Source organism: Pipistrellus kuhlii, unplaced genomic scaffold (assembly GCF_014108245.1).
Source record: "Pipistrellus kuhlii isolate mPipKuh1 unplaced genomic scaffold, mPipKuh1.p scaffold_m20_p_31, whole genome shotgun sequence".
Classification (NCBI taxonomy): Eukaryota; Metazoa; Chordata; class Mammalia; order Chiroptera; family Vespertilionidae; genus Pipistrellus; species Pipistrellus kuhlii.
This window is the reverse complement of record NW_023425531.1, coordinates 573,000-592,532: the sequence shown is the minus strand read 5'-3', so window position 1 is coordinate 592,532 and position 19,533 is coordinate 573,000. Positions and strand designations below refer to the sequence as shown.

The window sequence follows — 19,533 nt, the reverse complement described above, 5'->3', positions numbered from 1 at the left end:
GCAGGCCTCTGCGCCTGGGTTCGGTGTTAGTTTTCCCATCTCCAGGTCATCCTCTGGCCCAGCCAATCTGGGGACGACGGGAATAAGGAAAGAGCTAAAAGTGTTCGTTTTATTAACTGAAATAGAAATGTCGTTTCCTCCTGAGTATTGTCTGTTTCAGAAGATGATGTGAGGAAAGGCTTGTTTAAACCCCTGATTGCACCTTTTACAAAGCACACACTTCCTAGAACACAGGAAATGATGCAAAACAAACAGTGAGAGCGTATTGGCTGGGAGAGGAGTATGGGGGAACTCTCCTCTGCCTTCAGGTGATGCTGCTACATGGGAATTCAGCGACCAGACAGAAGAATGAGGAGTCTTTATTGCAAAAGCCGGCAACCACGAGAGGACTAATGTCTCCAAACCTCGTGGCCCCGAATGAGCTCAGGGGTTAGCTTATTAAGGCAACAGCCATATCCTGCTTGGAACAAACTGGGGAGCTGTGCTGAGCCAAGCGAATCACAGAAGCTAAATTGAGAATGTTAAGCTTGTCTTCGGGCACACCTGGGGTGTTGTTTCCCAGAGCCAACAGAATAATGAACTTGAGTTCAGGAAGGATTTCTAAGCAGAGGTTATCACAGGAAATACAAAATGGAAGATGGGGAGCAAGATAGAGTCACTCTTGACAAGACCTATTGTTCATTCCCCACTGGTTTTACGTACAAGAGTGAAATCGCTGCCTCTGCTAAGTTATTGTCAGGGAGAGGAGCATAGTGACTTCTGAGGACCATTAGCTTGACTGAGTTCATTCTCTGCTGAACGAAGTTGGCAAAACAATTTATAAGAAGGGGACCCAAATAAGGGCAAGGAGCAATGAGGCTGAAGGCCCTGTAGCGGAGGGTAGGAGGGTAGTTAGCCAGGGAGACCAATTAAATAATCTCTGGAACCAGTTTTTAGATTGTTCTAGTTTTGTTTTCATGGTTGTTGTTTTTCACAATTTTCTGTGTCCTTCATTCTATGGAGAGGCTTTCTTGCATTACCCCTGAGTTGTTGTCCTAAAAGCAGCCATTTTCTCCTAGTGCAGTGCAGTCCTCCCGCTGGGCAAAGGGATGGCTAGCCCGCCTATTTTGGAAAACCATCTCAGCTGGAGTCCGTTTACTGCTCAGGTGGCTTAGGTCAGCATTTACTGCCCAGTGAGTTCTCCTGTATTAAGGTCCCTCTTGCCAGGGCTCATGCCCCAAAGGCCACAGAACCGCAACTCCTAATCCAGTGAAGACGGGGACTATGACTGGGTCCTCTTCCACCGTGGTATGGGTGGTGGAGGACAGATTAGGGTTCTGTCCTCACCCCGTTATATAGGAATACTTGGGGAAGTACATAAACAGGGATAGAGAGTAAGGGTTTTGAGTGACTACTGAACCTGCTGTCAGTTTGAATTGTTACTGATTTGCCTTTTGCCCACCGAAGAGCGTGGATTAAAGCAATTAGCTCAGCCTTTTGAGCTGATGTCCCTTGAATAAGCGCCTGGGACCAAATAATTCGGTCCAAGTAACTACCACTGCTCCCATATACCTGATTCCTTCTTGGACATAGTTACTCCCATCTGTGAACAATACCTTGTCTGGCGATATTAGTGGAGTGTCAGTTAAGTCCAGGCACACCATCTGTACCATGTCTATGATCTCCAGGCAATCATGTAAAAATGAAAGGTGGGGAGCAAGATGGAGTCACTCTCGACAGGACCTATTGTTCAATATCGGCTGGTCTAAGCAAATAAACATAAGCTAGATTAAAAAGGGAAAATAGTCGGGAGCAACCAAGCCCGGAGCAGCAGCATCCAGGCCTGAGCGGCAGCAACCGAGCCCCAAGCAGCAGTGGCCAGACCCGGAGCAGCTGGTTGTGGAGCAGCCTGGAGCAACAGAGGCCAGGCCCAGAGCAACCAGGCCTGGAACAGCTCGCTCCTCGCCTGCCCCTGCCCCACGGCTGCCGCTCAGACATGGCTGGAAACTTTTGGGGGAACTAGAGGGTCTGCTGAATCAAGTGATGAAGGCTTAGATCTGGATGTGTTGAGTTGTTGTAGCGGTGAGGTGTTGATCTGTGAGTGCCTTGTGTGGGGTCTGGATGAGGTTGGTTGATCTATTTGGAAGTGTCTTTAGTGTGAAGTGTATCCTTGGGATTGTGGAGGTATAATTGATTTGAGAAAATGCTAAGTAATTGATTTACTACCTGAAAAATTTAAAGTTCTGAAAGTTTAAGGTCTCTTGCCAAAAAGAGGTTTTAAAGCTAACACCTTAATTTTAATGGAGAAAGGGGAGGACAAGCCCTTCCCACCCAGAACAGGTAATCCAATTCCAGCCAGCAGCTATCTTTAAACAATGTGTTCATTTACATGGCTATCTTTAAACAATGTGTTTATTTACATTTGAATGGCTAAGGGCTAGTTTACATTTAAACATGTTTGCTTCTCAGTTCCCAGGGCAAAAAAATCAAGGTTTAAAATTATTAGATTTTAAAATTTATTCTTAAAAATATAAAAGTTTATTAATTAAAAAAAAACAAGGAAATTAAAAAACCTGATGAACAATATTAACTGTTGATTGTAGTAGAGTCGGAGGTACGGGAGGGGAGTGGACTGACGATTCTCGGGGAAAAGGGGAGAGGGGGATGCGGGAAGAGACTGAACATAAACTGTGCACCTATGGATGAGGACAATGGGGGGTGGGGAAAGGGCGGAGGGTGGGATGGGAACCTGGTGGAGGAGGGAAGAAATGAGGAACCTTTGTAATAATATGAACAATAAAGATTGATTTAAAAAATAAAATAAAAATAAATAAAATAAAATAAATAAAAAAGGAAAATAATCAAATCTAAGCATACTCGTGAGAGAGTCCGAGAGCCCACGTACGTGAGAGGTTTGAAGACAGTGTGGGGACTAGGTCCACTGGAGGTTCTGAGCTAGGGATGAGGTGGTGTCTTGGGCTGCAGGAGATCAGTAACTGGCAGTTTTCCCAGCCATAGAGCGAGGGAGGAAGTCATTGCTGGCGATCCTCATCTCGGGCCAGGCTCCTGCTTTAAATTCTTCTAGATAAGAAAGATAGGGGCAGAAGTTTCTCCTGAACTTCAGGGTCTTGCCTTTAGCTCAAAATAAGTCACACGTCATGAGGCACATCTTGGGGTGGCTGTTTCTGACCCCCCAGGGAAACAAAGCAAACCCTGGCCTCCCTCCAGCCTTGTCCAGGGAGATGCTGGCTCTGTCCCTGCTGACAGCTGCCTATCTCCCCGGGGCTGACCTCTGCCTGTTTCCCCAGGGCATGGTGGAGAAGTGGCTGCAGCAGGTGGAGCAGATGATGCTGGCTAGCATGCGGGAAGTCATCCGACTTGGGATTGAGGCCTATGTGAAGGTAAAGGGCAATGGGAATGGGCCAGGGTGTTGGTACAGCAGCAAGGACTTTGGGGAGAAGGTCTGTGTATGGAATTGACTGGGGTGACAGTGGTAAATGAATGTCTATTTGTTGAAGGTGTGGAATTCTATAACATTGTCTGTACATCGTATTGTGTTCAAGTCTCTCCCCATCACCACTTATCCTAAATGAGTCCTTCTACCACTCCTCCATCTCGATTGGAGCTCGCTCAATCCTACATTGTGTCTGTCCCCCACCCACCTCTCTCTCCTTTCCCGATGCACCTTCCTTTCCTTATGTAACCCCCTCCCCCCTCTCTTTTCCTGCTGTGCTTCCCCCCACTTCTCCCTGAAGCCCGCTGGTGAAAGGGTTTCAGTTAGAAGCAGAGGACACCGAGAAGCCGCCATGAGCCTGACACTCTGGCTGCTACAGGACAGTTCTTTCTGGGAAATGAATTGATTGATGGCAAGAACCCCTTCCCATTCAGCATCCCCCAGGCTTGTTGTTCAAGGACACAGGCTCTGGTGGCCCAGCTCATTGAGCCCCAAAGCCTGAGGGGACACAGGAGGGAGAGGCTTAAAGGAAAAGAACCTTTTCAGCTGGCTAATTCTACAGCCAGCTCCTCACAAGAAACAAAAGAACCTTCAATTATCATCTTCCCAGTAAAGGAGGGGCTGGCCTGCTGGTCCTCTCAATGGCATTGGCTGGTGATGAAAGGCCAGTCCTTCCTCTTACACTGCATTCAGGCCCGAGAGCTGGGAAGTGGGGCAGGGAAACTGAGGCAGGCAGCTGAACAAACTGCAGAGCAATGACAGCTAGAGATGGCAGCGAGGCCTCAGCTATATGTCAGCTCCTGGCCCAGGGAAGCAGCGAAACCAGGTGGGCGGCACCAGGACCAGCTGCGATGACTGATGACCCCGAGCCTGAGCCTGACCAGTGGGGGGAGACCAGGGCCCTGGAGAGGCCCGCCTGGAAAGCTGAGGAATATTCTGCTGGAACCTCCCCTGAGACCTCTCTCAGGCCCCTTCTGCTGGAGAGAAGGGCCTCAAGACAGGACCCAGCATGGCTCTGCCTCTGGGGAATAGCCTGTGCCATTGCTTCCCCTCCCTTCCCCCACAGCCACAGCCCTAAACCGTAAGAGACCCCAGAAAACTGCAACCAGCAGTAGCTTGTCCTGGGCCCACCCTGACCCTGTCTCAGCCCCTTTTCTCCGGCTTCCCGGGGCTCTGCTGTTGCTGCTTTGTGCTAAGACCTCCTGCTTCCCTGCCCGGCCCCAGTCCTCTTAGTCACCTGACTCACGTTACGACATTTTTCCTGCACAAAGTCAAGAACTGGAACACTATAGGCCAGTCCTGGGCAGAACCAACTCAGGGCCAGGTCCCCTGGCCAGTAACATATCCTAAATAAACATTAAAGAAAGCCCTGCCAGCGTGGCCCAGTGATTGAGCATTGACCTATGAACCAGGAGGTCATGGTTTGATTCCCAGTCAAAGCACATGCCCTGGTTGCAGCTCAATCCCCAGTACAAGGCAGCAGAGGCAGCCGATCAATAATTCTCTCATTGACCCCTTGCTCTCTGAGATCAATTAAATATACATATAATTTTAAAGTAAAGAAAACATGCTGCCTGAGTGGGGTTATTCCATGCAATTGCATCCAGAGCAAGCGCCAGCAAACTTTCTGAAAAGGACCAGCTTGTGGCTTGTCAGCTCTGGGGCCCCACATTCATCTTTGCCTTTGAGGTGCCACGTGAGCAATGCGCATAACCATGGTGGACTTCGCTCTCAATTATAAAAACGGGTTTGGCCTCCGCCATAGTTTGCCTGGTTTATAGTCAAACAGAAGTGGGGGCAGCGGGACTAGGAAAACTGGGGAGTGCCCTCAGTGTTAGTAGCCACTGCAGAGCAGCTGTGCATCCTGAACACACACACACACACACACACACACACACACACACAAACACACACACACACACACACACACACACACACACACACACACACACACACACACGCGCGCGCGCTACAGCTGGGAGGGTGCTGAGAGCGTTGGTGACTTGTTTCTTTTTCACACAATCCTGAGAGGAAGATAGCTCAGTGGTGTGGGAGGTGCCAGCCTGTGGTGTGGGAGGGGCGGTTCGGTTTGTGCTCAGGGGGAGATGGGGGGGGGGGGGCAGTGGAGAGTCGGGTTCAACCGCAGGATGACAGACCTGTGACAGGCCCTGACTTTCCCAGGTCTCCCGGGACCAGTGGGTCCTGCAGTGGCCTGGCCAGGTGGTCATCTGCGTCTCCTCTATCTTCTGGACCCAGGAGGTGTCTGAGGCCCTGGTTGAAAAGACTCTGCCGGTAAGCCGCCTGTGTGAGCCTGGCGGGGTTGCGGGGGGAGAAGGAGGGGGCTCAGCTCCCCTGGGGTATGAATGACAGCATCGTGACATCCAACCCAGGAGACCACAGAGCCAGGCCAAACGGACCTTTGGGCTGAGGGTGTGGAGGTGGCTGCCCGGAGCTGGCCAAGCACAAGAGCTCAGAGCCCCTCCCAGACAGATCCCGGGCCTGGATCCCGGGCCACCAGCCTCTGCCTCCAGGGCACCCTGGCAGAATGTCCACCAGCAGAACTTTTTCCTTTTTAAATCCATTTTTGTTTTTCTCTGTGTAGCTGAAAGTGGTGTAAGACATACATGTAACGTTGGAAAATAATACAGATAAAATCCCAGATGCCCGTCACCCAGATGTCCATACGCGCAGTGGGCCATGTGGGAGCCGGCACTGGCCAGAGATGCGGGCCACCCGCTGCAGCCGCTGAGGCCGACCTGACCCAGCTGCGCCCACTGAGGGTGTCCGGTCCATCACCCCCGGCTCACGTGCTCACAGGCATTTAGTGTTCAAGTCACGTCTCCTTTCGTCTCAAAATGTTTCCGGGTTTTCTCCTCATTCTGATTTACTGCATGACTTACACACAGTTTGCTTTTCATTCTGATTTACTGTATGACTTACACACAGTCTGCTCTTCATTCTGATTTACTGTATGACTTACACACAGTCAGCTCCTCATTCTGATTTACTGTATGACTTACACACAGGAAGCTCCTCATTCTGATTTACTGTATAACATACACACAGTCAGCTCCTCATTCTGATTTATTGTATGACTTACACACAGCTCCTCATTCTGATTTACTGTATGATTTACACACAGCTCCTCATTCTGATTTGCTCCTCATTCTGATTTACTGTATGACTTACACACAGGAAGCTCTTCATTCTGATTTACTGTATAACATACACACAGTCAGCTCTTCATTCTGATTTTCTGTATGACTTACACACAGTCTGCTCTTCATTCTGATTTACTGTATGACTTACACACAGTCAGCTGCTCATTCTGATTTACTGTATGACTTACACACAGGAAGCTCCTCATTCTGATTTACTGCATGACTTACACACAGTCTGCTCTTCATTCTGATTTACTGTATGACTTACACACAGTCAGCTCCTCATTCTGATTTACTGTATGACTTACACACAGGAAGCTCCTCATTCTGATTTGCTCCTCATTCTGATTTACTGTATGACTTACACACAGTCAGCTCCTCATTCTGATTTATTGTATGACTTACACACAGTCAGCTCCTCATTCTGATTTACTGTATGACTTACACACAGTCAGCTCCTCATTCTGATTTACTGTATGACTTACACACAGGAAGCTCCTCATTCTGATTTACTATATGACTTACACACAGTCAGCTCCTCATTCTGATTTATTGTATGACTTACACACAGCTCCTCATTCTGATTTACTGTATGACTTACACACAGCTCCTCATTCTGATTTACTGTATGATTTACACACAGCTCCTCATTCTGATTTGCTCCTCATTCTGATTTACTGTATGACTTACACACAGCTCCTCATTCTGATTTGCTCCTCATTCTGATTTACTGTATGACTTACACACAGTCAGCTCTTCATTCTGATTTACTGTATAACATACACACAGTCAGCTCTTCATTCTGATTTTCTGTATGACTTACACACAGGAAGCTCTTCATTCTGATTTACTGTATAACATACACACAGTCAGCTCTTCATTCTGATTTTCTGTATGACTTACACACAGTAAGCTCCTCATTCTGATTTACTGTATGACTTACACACAGGAAGCTCACACTTTGCGTGGCAGTTCTGTGTTCTGGCAAACACAGACATGGTGCAATCCCCACCTCCTCATGCCCTTCATGGCCTACCCTCCCCTGCTCCAAGCACGTGGGTTCCTGTCCACAACATCATGAACTCAGATCTCGGGGTGCCTGGCCCCTCCTGTGTGGAACCCTCTCGCGGCTACTGATGGGAGTGAAGGGCCGAGGAGTGTTGCCCGGGAATCTGGCCTGGGCCAAGGGTGTGGTAGGCCACACTGCCCTGGGGGTCAGCAGGGAGAGCCCGTGTGACGCTGTCCCCTCCTGTCCCCAGGACTTGCTGAACAAGAGCAATGACCAGATCGCACAGATCGTCAAGCTGGTGCGAGGGAAGCTGAACAGTGGGGCTCGCCTCACCCTGGGGGCCCTCACGGTCATCGACGTCCACGGTGAGCGCCGAGCTGGCATCACTGCCTCCCCTCCCGGTGGGGCTCGGCCCCCTTCGCTGAGCGGCTTCTGGAGGTCTGCTGGGAAAGGAGAAGCACTCGCTCTGGGCGGCCTCCCGGAGAGCCGACCCTGACCGGCCCTGGCGGACCAGAGCGGATGTTGTTGAGTGCTCACAGGGGCCATGCTTTGGCTGGTGCTTGACCCTCGCTTGCCACTTCCCCAGGCATTTCACAAGCCGGGCACTGGCTCCCGGAATCTGAGCTCAGCTCACGGCGCGGTCAGGGAGGACGGGGCTCCTCTGCCATCTGAACCGGTGTCTGTCTGGTCCCAAACCCGGAGCGTGAGCATGGGCAGCGATGCAGGAGGGAGGGGCAGGGCATGCGCCTCCTCAAAAAGGAAGAGGAATAACTGGGGTCTTTGTGTAGAATAAGCCACCCACACCCTAGGGCACAGCAGGACTCGGCCGGCTCCTGGGAGCAGGTCCCTCTCACTCACACACCGGCTCCCTGCCGGCCTTCACCTCTCAGGCACCCTCATCTCTTGGGGCTGCCCTTCCTTCCACCTGAAATCATGTGCCTAGGCCAGCATGCAACCCGGGAGAGGGTGGGAGATGCAACTTCCTGCGGCCTTGTGGCCACCTGGTGGATGTAATGCATGCCCATGTGGAAGCTGGAACCAGGGTGGCTGGGGTCACACACACACACACACACACACGTGTGTGGCATCCTCAGCTCCGTCCTCTGGGCACCGCTCTCTGGGTCTTGAGGACCTGGAGGGAATTCAGCTCCTGAGAGGAGAGCACTGGTGCTGTGCCCCTCCTGCAGGCTGGCGTTACTGTGAGAGGCTTCTCCTGTGAGAGGCAGGAGACCGCAGGCTTCCCTTTGCGAAGTTCTGAGATCTAACCTCGGGCTGCTGTACTCATTCCAGACCTCAGTGGCTCTTGCCCTGTGAATTACCTAAAAACAACGACTGATCCCCATGGACCCACTGCCCCTCTTCAACTTCAGTGCTCCTGTCACCGTGAAATCGTTACATGAGGCTCCCATCCTCCGAGAGAAGGGAGAGGCCTAGAGATGCACCCACTGGTTCCTCAGGCCCCAGTGTAAGGAAGGCATCTAACTGTGGACTGAGGGGCCCCTCCCTGCTGTCTGAGCAGCCCAGCTGCTTGGATTCCTTCAGGATGCCCTGGAGGCGGGAGCAGGCCCATAGGCTCAGGTTGGGGAAAGGCAGCATTGCCCAGTCCTCTGGGTCAGCCCCAGCAGTTTGGAGGTGAGAACAGCAGCCAACGCACACACAGTGTTTCCCTACGCAGGCACAGCTCATTCCTCCTCTTTTTGTTCTTTCCATCTGTCTACCTCTCTCTGTATAGATGTGAATACATATAAATATGTATATAGTTAGTACACAAATATGTATGTGTGTGTGTGTGTGTGTGTTTATACACCTACTAGTGGCCCGGTGCATGGATGTGCACATTGAAAGGAAATTAACTAGAAGAAATATTTTAATATTGTAGCAAGCTAACCCACAGCAGATTCCACGAGGAGTGGGGCTCCCTCCTCCCTCCTGTCTGGGTCCTGAGTGCGGGTGAACCAGATTGGTGCCCACAGGGCCCAGCAGCAAGCTAACCCACAGCCAGCAACCTAACCTATCAGTCAGCATCTGCCCCTGGTAATCAGTACGTGTCATAGCTGCTGGCCAAATGATCGAATGGTCGAATGGTTGAATGGTCACTTAGGCCTTTATATATATATCTTCATTTAATCCCCATTTCAACCCTATAAGGTAAGTACTATGTTACCTACATTTTATAGATTACACGGCTGAAAGGGGAAGAGGTTGAGTGATTTGCCCAGGCTCATAACCAGTGAATGGCAGAGCCAGAACCTGGCCTGGGCAGGGTGGCTTTGGAATCTGACAGAGAGCAAACAGCGCTGCCACCAGGTCTCTCTGGGCCCCTTGGGAGAAGCCAAGCACAGCTTCTGGAAGGCATGGCTGCCTGCAGCTGGGGTGGGCAGGAAGGCGGCTGTGTCTGAAGAGGGAGGGTGGACCGGACACCGTCGTCACGCCCCGCCAAGGAGCAGGCGCAGAGGGGAGGACACCGTGGATAGCTGTCCACGTTGTGCTTCCTTGTCCCCACAGCTCGGGACGTGGTGGCCAAGTTGTCTGAGGACCAGGTGTGCGACCTGCACGACTTCCAGTGGATCTCGCAGCTGCGCTACTACTGGAAGGCGATGGATGTGCAGGTGCAGATGATCACCACCGAGGCCATGTACGGCTATGAGTACCTGGGGAACAGCCCGCGGCTGGTGATCACGCCCCTCACTGACCGCTGCTACAGGCCAGTGCGCGCTCTGCGGGGAGACCTTCTGGGGGAGGGGCTGGGGCACCTCCACCTGGTGACCTTCTCTGCATTTCAGCTTCTCAGAGTTTGAGTTTTGCCCTTAGACACCAGGCCTCACAGGGCGGGGAGCCCAGGGCCAGTCTGAGGCCCAGGCTAGAGGCTGTGAGCCAGTGGCCAACGAGGAGCTGAGCTCAGCACAGAAAGTGCTTTGCCCCTTTCCTCGGGGTCACACCATCAGAAGCCTGGCCTCTGTGGATTTGTCAAGTCTGTGATGTTTACATTAACTGTGGTTTGCACATACTTCCAATAGATTTTTTAATTTGTGGATCTCAAAGCCCTTGGTCACTTGTTTTCTGTGCTCTTTGTTCATTCGTTTATTCTACTCAGGTTCCACAGCCACTTCCTCCCCTACGGCCCCAGCGTGCCCTCCAGGAGCCATAACAGTGGGGAGGGACCAGGTTATTACAGAGAGTGTGTTACCGACACCGTAGCAGCCTTGGAGCTGAGGGGCTGCAGTGAGCACACTTGTTCCTCACATGCGTCTTGTCCCTGCACTGAGGCTGGGCCCGTGTGGTTTCTAGCATTTGGAACTGAGGCAAATCGGATGCTAAACTCAGTGTTCATAACCTATAATTATTTCCACATCCCACTGGTGCCCTGCTCTTTGGGGTTCAGGATTTGAGGGTTTTCTAGTTGATGCAGTTACATCTGCATGTGCTCACTTACTCTTCAGTCCTCCCCTCAGCACGTGCTCCTGGCACCAGGCACCGCGCCAGGCTGGGGGCCGGGGCTGCCGCAGAATTCTTCACCATGGTGGTCGCACCATCGCGGGAGTTTAAGCTATTCGTATGAGTCAGAACAAAGTGAGCCAAAGGCAGTTCCTACCCTGTGTCTTAGGATTCAAGCACTGCGTTCCTGTTTTCTTCCCCTTAGGACGCTGATGGGGGCTCTGAAGCTGAATCTTGGGGGAGCTCCAGAAGGTCCGGCTGGGACAGGCAAGACAGAGACTACCAAAGATCTGGCCAAGGCTTTGGCCAAGCAGGTAGGAAATGCTGTCCCTTCCTCCCTACCCCCATCCCCGGTCCCTCCCATCCCTCTCTGGGCCCTGTCTGGGAAGCGAGCATGAGGTGAAGATGGGTGAAGATGGGGAGTGTAACAGGCACAGTGGGCCAGTTGCTCCGGTGGAGCAGGAAGCAAGGAGCCCACCGTCCTGAATGGTGCCCACGCCTCCTCTCTAGTGTGTGGTCTTCAACTGCTCGGACGGCCTGGATTACAAAGCCATGGGGAAGTTCTTCAAAGGGCTGGCCCAGGCCGGCGCATGGGCCTGCTTTGACGAGTTCAATAGGATTGAGGTAACCCTGCTTAGTTAGGAGATGATTAATTCTAATTGGGTAGGGGATTGAGTTCAGGACATACAAACATTCCATTTGAACCAACAGACACTGCCCAAGTGCATACCATTGTATACCATCAAGCATAATGCTAGGTATTGGGGGGGAAATGAAATGCTATGGAAACCACACATTCACACACTTACACACTCACTCACACACTCACACACACACACACACACACACACACACAATCACACATACAGACTCACACACACACACATACACACACCCATACACACACACCCACAGACTCACCCACACCCACACACACAATCACACATACACTGACACACACACAATCACACATACACACACTCACACACACACACACACACACACACACACTCACACACACTTTTTCTTTACCAAAACCCCAGTCAAGGTTCTCATTTTGAAGGCCTGGCTCACAGGTGGTTGGCTTTCCTTGCTGAGTGAAGAGCCCCTGGGTGGGTCTGGGCAGGGCTCGGTCAACCAGCCCCGTCCCTGCAGGTGGAGGTGCTGTCAGTGGTGGCGCAGCAGATCCTCAGCATCCAGCAAGCCATCATCCGGAAGCTGAAGGTGTTCCTCTTTGAAGGCACCGAGCTCTCTCTGAACCCAACCTGCGCAGTCTTCATCACCATGAACCCCGGGTACGCGGGCAGGGCGGAGCTGCCCGATAACCTCAAGGTGAGCAGCAGCGTGCAGGCGTGCACAGCTCTGGGGGCACGGGGGTCTCCCAGAGAAGCCAGAAGGAACCGGGTCTGTAACGGGGGACTGTGGAAGGAGGTGAGAGGACCTGGCCCTAGAACAAACCTCTCTCTCCCATGGAAGTGGGGAGGAGGTGGGTGGCAGGGGGTGGGTAGAAATATATAGCAGCCAATATAAACGGAAAACCGCGTGCTTTGGAACAGGCAGCTGTTCCATTGTCATCAGGGTCAAACCCATCGTACAAATGAGAGGAGCAGCTGGCGAATGCCCCCCGGAGAGGCCGCATCGAGCCCAGCTGCAGACACTGTCAGACCCTCCCATCTCTCAGGGAAAGCCAGAAACTGGGAGTTTTACATAAAATCTGACTCTTAGATGCTAAAGCGCAATGTAAAAAGATATCACAGTAAGCAAACAAAATATCTGTACTAATGAAAGGGTAATATGCTAATTAGACCTGGATACTTTCCAGACATTCTTTAGGACAAACCCATAGTGGCAGGGCCAAGGCAGAGGCAGTTAGGAGCAATCAAGCCAGGAGGGGAGGGCCATTAGGGGCGATCAGGCCAGTTGTGGGCAAGCTGGCAAGCAGACAGAGTGGTTAGGGGCAATTAGGCAGGCAAGCAGGTGAGCAGTTAGGATACAGTGGTCCCGGATTGCAGGAGGGTGCAGACCAGGATGAAGGACACCTCCCCCTCCCCCACTCCCATGCACAAATTCTGTGCACCAGGCCACTAGTAACCTTATAAAAAAGCAGTTCACTACATTGTCACATGAGCTGGCGACAGCATGAATATGCTGAGGATGCACATGCATGTAAAACGGGCATTCTGTGTCCTTGGGCTGCTTTTGTCTCAGTCATCGAGTACCTACTCTGTGCAAGAGGATGCAGAGGACTCTGGTGAGCCTAGGCCTGACCACATGGATCTCCCGTTTACTACCAAATGGGAACGGCACCTCAGCAGTGTCCATGCCCAAGCAGGCTGTCCCAGCCCGCGGAGAGGGCAACAGAGCCTGTCTGTGCCCAGTGCCGACTGCCGGGCTGGCCTGAGCTGAGCCGTGGCAGGACCCTGCGGCCAGGGGAGGAGGAAGGCCTCCTCACCTGATAGCTTCTCCATGGGAGGAAGACCCCAAAGCACAGGGTGCCGGGTCCCCTCCTGTGAGGAGAGCACTGCCACCCACCTGCATGGGGAGAGCAGCAGAGGGAGCAGGGCTGCTGCTCCACTGGCTTTATTCCAAGCTATGCTCCAGGCCCTCGAGAAGAGGACACACGAGGGACCAGCCAGGGCCATGCTTACAGCTGAGCACAGTGAGTTCCCACTGAATGTCATCGATAGGTTCTGTGCCTTTAAGCAAAAGAGCACCTGATGAGACCAGTGTTAGCAAGGCTCATTGATCTACAGAGTGATGTGCCTATGGCATCGCACCAATGCCGTAATGACATGGCGCTGAAAGAACAGACATCATTCGAGGACCTGCCGTCCATGATGCTCCACTTGCTAGAATCGTGCTCCCGTCACCTGTTCTGACCACCACTCGCCCCTTTGGGAATGGGGAGAACCAAGGGTTCCTCAACTGTGACTCCTCCACACCCTCCTCGCTGGTCAACACAGGGCATGGAGGCCTACACTAGAATCTGGATTCACATTTCTTTCTTTTCTTTCTTTTTTTTTTTTTTTAGAGATAGAGATTGGAAGGGGGAGAGAGGGGGAAACTGATGAGAGAGAGAGAGAGAGAGAGAGAGAGAGAGCGCCATCTGTCAGCTGCCTGTTGCACACACCCTGTGAGGGGGTCGAGCCTACAGCCTGGGTATGTGTCTGGACAGAAATCAGAACGCCCCCCTTTGGTGTGCAGGACAACATTCCAGTCCTAGGGGCCACCTTTCTTCTGTCCACCTCCCAGTTGCTGAGCCCCCAGCACCCTCCCAGCCAACAACCAGTTCAGTCTGCACAGGTAACGTCCGTGAGCCGGGGGGCTAGAAAAGCACCATCTTGGCAGCTGGAAGCCAGGGCTCTTTCCAGTCCGGCTCTACCTCGAAGGGCGTGGCTTTAGGAGCTACTTCCTCTCTGAGATCTAAGGGAGTAAGAGCAACAGCTCGTGTGTATGAGGACTCACTACAGGCGGCACCCTTTCCTGAGTGTGCACCTCACTCACCTCTGTCAGTTGTTCTCATGGCAGCCATGAAGAGGGTGCAGGTATCAGCCCACTTAGAGACGAGAGAGACGAGTCTGCAGGGATGCACAGCGGGTAGGTGACAGAACAGGGTGTGGTCAGGGCTGCTCTGCCTCGGGCTCCCGTACACGTCAGCCTGCACGCTAAGTGAGGCCTGCAGGAAGCTCCCCAGGGGGCGTGCAGCTGGGTGGGCAAAGGAGAATGAGGTGCTGTTGGGCCCGGCACCTGGGCCTCGGCATGCGTGAGGGACCAGAGTGACAGCACGCACCAGGACAGGTGGGGAATGGGGGACAGTGGGCGCTGACTGTCCTCCAGGGGCTTCTCCTCTGTGATCAGGCACTTCCGCCCTCGGCCTCTGCAGAGCCTCCCGGCTGCCCTGTGAACACTCGGCTCCTGACGAGCTTTCCTTTCCCAGGCCTTGTTCCGAACGGTGGCCATGATGGTGCCCGACTACGCCCTCATCGGCGAGATCTCTCTCTACTCCATGGGCTTTCTCGACTCCAGAAGGTAAGCCACTGGCCTGGCGCGGGCAGAGGCAGGCGGGCTGCCTGATGGGGGTGGGGGGTCCGGCAGAACGGAACAGGCTCCGTCCACAGGCCGCTGTGCGGGCGCCCGGGCCCGCCTGGGTCCTCCCCTGACCTAGCTGGGGCTGACCAACATCCCCGGAAAACCCTTGTGCTGTACATGCCCCTGGCTTCTGCCAGAGACACTCACTCCCCTCTCCCACCTCACAGCAGCCTGCCTCACACACACACTCACACACACACAAAGACATACACACACATATACACACATACACACACAGAGACATACATACTCACAGACATACACACACTCACACACTCACACACACACTCACACTCACACACACTCATACACACTCTCACATACACACACTTGCGCACACACGCATAAACAAACACACACAGACTTACACACACACACATTCACACACCCACATACATACACACACATTCACACACACATTCACACACTCACATTGACACACTCACACACACACACACTCATACACTCACATACACACACTCGCGTACACACACGCATACACACACACAGAGGAACACACTCACACACACTCACACACACACACACACACACAAAGACATATACATACATACACACATACACACAGAGAGACATACACACACTCACACACATACACACACTCACACACATACACACACTCACACACACACACTCATACACACTCTCACATACACACACTTGCACACACACACATACACACAGACACACACACATACATACTCACACATAGGCACACACTCACACTCACACATACATACACTCACACTCACACACACACACACACTCACACACATTCACACACACACACGGGGACACACACACATTCAAACACGCTCACACACATTCACACACTCACACACATATACACACACACACACTCATACACACTCTCACATACACACACTTGCACACACACACATATACACACAGACACACACACATACATACTCACACACACTCACACATAGGCACACACTCACACTCACACATACATACACTCACACTCACACACACACACACACGGGGACACACACACATTCACACACGCTCACACACATTCACACACTCACACACATATACACACACACACTCATACACACTCTCACATACACACACTCGCACACACACATGCATACACACAGAGACACACACATACATACACACACAGGCACACACTCACACTCACACACTCATACACACTCACACACACTCACACACATTCACACATGCTCACACACACACTCACACACACAGACACTCACACACTCACACACACAGACACACACTCACACACAGCTGCGTGTCTTTATCACACGCACCAGAGTTACAGGCCGTGCCTGTGAGTGCGAGTGCCTGGCATGAGGATGAAGCTGGTTGGTTGGTAAGTTTGAGAAGGAAAGCATGGGCACCAGCGAAGTCGTGGCGTACAGAGGCCAGAAGGAGCTTCAGTACCTCAGCCCCCAGGACCCACGGTTATCGCTGCTCCTGGTTCGGTGTCTTCTCTCCAGGTGTGGCCAGACAGCAATGTTGCCGTCCCCATTGTTACTAACGTTTGGAGGCTACCTGGCAAATAAACTCTTACACATTTATGTGCTTACAGGCACATAAACGTGTAAGAGTATGCACACACAGTTTCTCAGACAACATGCTATGCACCCGTGTGTGCTCGCCGCTCCCCCTAACTGGGGGTTCCAGGCTTCCTCAGCGCCCGAGGCCCTGCCATCAGGCCCCCAGTGGGGCCTCCTCCCCGCACCCGGCAGGCGCCCTGAGGCAGGGCCAGGCGTGTTCCCTCGGGTGCAGACCATCTCTCTCCCCAGCCTCGCCCAGAAGATCGTGGCCACCTACCGCCTGTGCTCGGAGCAGCTGTCCTCGCAGCACCACTACGACTACGGCATGCGCGCCGTCAAGTCCGTGCTCACGGCCGCTGGCAACCTCAAGCTCAAGTACCCGGAGGAAGATGAAAGCGTCCTGCTCCTGCGCGCCCTGCTGGACGTGAACCTGGCCAAGTTCCTGGCGCAGGACGTGCCCCTCTTCCAGGTGCGGCTCCGGACCCCCTCTGACAGCCAGGACCCTTTGCCAGGTAGCCCCCAAACGTTAGTAACAATGGGGACGGCAACATTGCTGTCTGGTCACCAATTTTAACAAAGATGGCTTCACTGATGGCGTAATATTCTCTCTGAGGAGTAATTGTTTTTTATCAAACTTAGCTTCCTTTTATAATTTTAATGTCTCTTCCTTGCCACACTTACCTTACTATCCAATGGTAAGTGCCGTTAAGATAGAACCCTTAAGATAGAACCCGTGACTCCTATTCCTCCCAGCACAGTGAGTGGAGCATAGCACAGGCTCATTAAATGTCTGCTGGCTGTTAGTGATTTGGGAGGGAAATGGCGTTGAACAGATGAGGCCAGCACAGGGGACTGTGGCGGAGTGCTGGTGCAAGGAATGCGGCTTGGGATTTCACGGAGTTTGTACAGGTCCCATTAGGACCACGAAGGGTCACACGGCTGCTATCCCATCCTTTCACCGCCTCTCACCCCGATCACAGGGCATCATATCGGACCTGTTCCCCGGAGTCGTTCTTCCGGAGTCAGACTACCAGGTCTTCGTGGAGGCGCTGAAGGACAACATCCAGAAGATGAAGCTCCAGCCGGTGCCCTGGTTCATCGGGAAAATCATCCAGGTGGGCGCGGGCTCCGGGGCGTTTATCCCTATCCCGCTGTCACGAACCCAGTGCTCCGCTGGGAATAAACGTTCGGCAACGCCAGCTGCCTGGAGAGAGGTGGAGGGAGCAATGGAGGCGCCTTACCCTCTAGGGCCTAGAGTCTAGGCCTTCACTTAATTTCCAAGCTGACGTTTAAAATCCACCATTTTTCCTGACTATCTCCCTCGGGGTTGCTTTTTGTAGCTGGGGTCCTCCCTTTGGAGCACGGGACCCTGAATTACTCGGATCCTCAATCCCCGGTGATAGAACCCTGCCTGGAGCTGCCGCCGTCAGCAACACAGGGGGTTTATTCACCGACTGGACCCCAATAGTAGGGCAGTAGCCAGGTTTCCATTCACGCCCCAGGCGTCTGTCTCTCCAGGTCTGGGCTGGCTCTCTCTGCCTTAAAACCTCCTTCTTGGCTGGCCAGCACCTCCGGCTGAGACTGTCCTGGGTGCAAGCCCAGGAGGAAAAAGAGCCTCACTCTCCAAGCGGCTTCAGCCAAAGCTTAGGATCAGCTGCGGGTGGTGCAGTGACAGAATCGTCCCCGAGCCAATGGCCGGGACATTTATATTGTGTCCTATAGGGGACCCAGCTCAGAGGTGCATCTCTCCTCCTGAGAGTCCCAGTCAAGTCAGAGCAGCATTTAGGCCTCGAGAAAGGGCGTTCCCAACAGAAATGCAGTTTGTTAATGGCCACCTTCTCCTTTTCCTGCACAGAACGGAGAGGTGGTAGTGTGTGTGTGTGTGGGGGGGGGGGGGGGACATGGGGGGCCTTGTACAGCATATGACTATCTGGCCACTCATGCAGAGTGACACTGACTGTGAGCTGCAGTGGGACAGGATGTTTAAAGTAAGAAAACAGAGGGTCCCTCAGAAACAATGGTCCCTGAGCACAGCCGGCCCGGCGCAGAGCTGTGCCCGCGGTCAGCCACCCTCCTGAGGGCAGCCCCGAGGCTCAGGGAGGTCTGTGCCACTGAGCAGACTGCAGTAGGCTCAGTGCACCCCTCGGTGCTGAGCACAGACAGGGCCAGAGCGAAGGTGGTTCCAATCTCCTCAGCAATCGGAGATGCACACTAATTCACCCAAAAGGCAGCTAAGTGACGAGTCCCCCCAAAGACTGGCCCAGCAGGGCAGTGTGACTGTGGGGCCCCCGGCACCGCTCAGTTCCCGTCGGCACTGACTGACGTCTGTCTGCTGTCTCCTCCAGATCTACGAGATGATGCTGGTCAGGCACGGCTACATGATTGTCGGAGACCCCATGGGGGGCAAGACCTGCGCCTACAAAGTGCTGGCTGCGGCTCTGGGCGACCTGCACAGAGGTGCGCTCACACCTGCCCTGCCGGCAGCACGGGCCGGCCTGGGCTGGTTTGGGGTGTTCTGTGCCACCTCTGGGTGGTGATGTCAGAGCAGAAGCTGGCACAGATGTCTGCAAGCAGAACCAGAGGGCGGAGCTTCCCGCAGGGCTTGTGTCCATTGGGGCTGGAGGCATTTCCTCACCTGCTGGGCAGCTGTTCTCCAGGGCTTCCCAGTGAGAGTCTAAAACACGGACTTCTAAAAGCAAATCATTCCTTTCCCTCCCTGCTCCCTCCCTCCTCCTCCCCCCTCCCCCCTCCCCTTTCTCCCTCTTTCCCTTCCCCCCTACCCCCTCCCCTTTCTCTCTCCTTCCCTCCCCCCTCCCTCCCCCCATCCCCCCCTTTTCC

The 19,533-nt window shown here is 53.1% G+C and overlaps 1 protein-coding gene across 1 annotated transcript in view; it reads left to right on the top strand.

The window, feature by feature from the left end:
• Positions 1-19,533, top strand: part of DNAH3 (dynein axonemal heavy chain 3) — a 173,778-nt gene that overhangs the window by 76,688 nt on the left and 77,557 nt on the right. Inside the window, 11 exon segments of the mRNA XM_045589319.1 lie at positions 3,288-3,380; positions 5,615-5,725; positions 7,854-7,968; positions 10,109-10,307; positions 11,244-11,352; positions 11,549-11,662; positions 12,194-12,370; positions 14,976-15,067; positions 16,945-17,164; positions 17,676-17,810; positions 19,041-19,152. Of these exon segments, the coding sequence (XP_045445275.1) occupies positions 3,288-3,380; positions 5,615-5,725; positions 7,854-7,968; positions 10,109-10,307; positions 11,244-11,352; positions 11,549-11,662; positions 12,194-12,370; positions 14,976-15,067; positions 16,945-17,164; positions 17,676-17,810; positions 19,041-19,152 (1,477 nt within the window).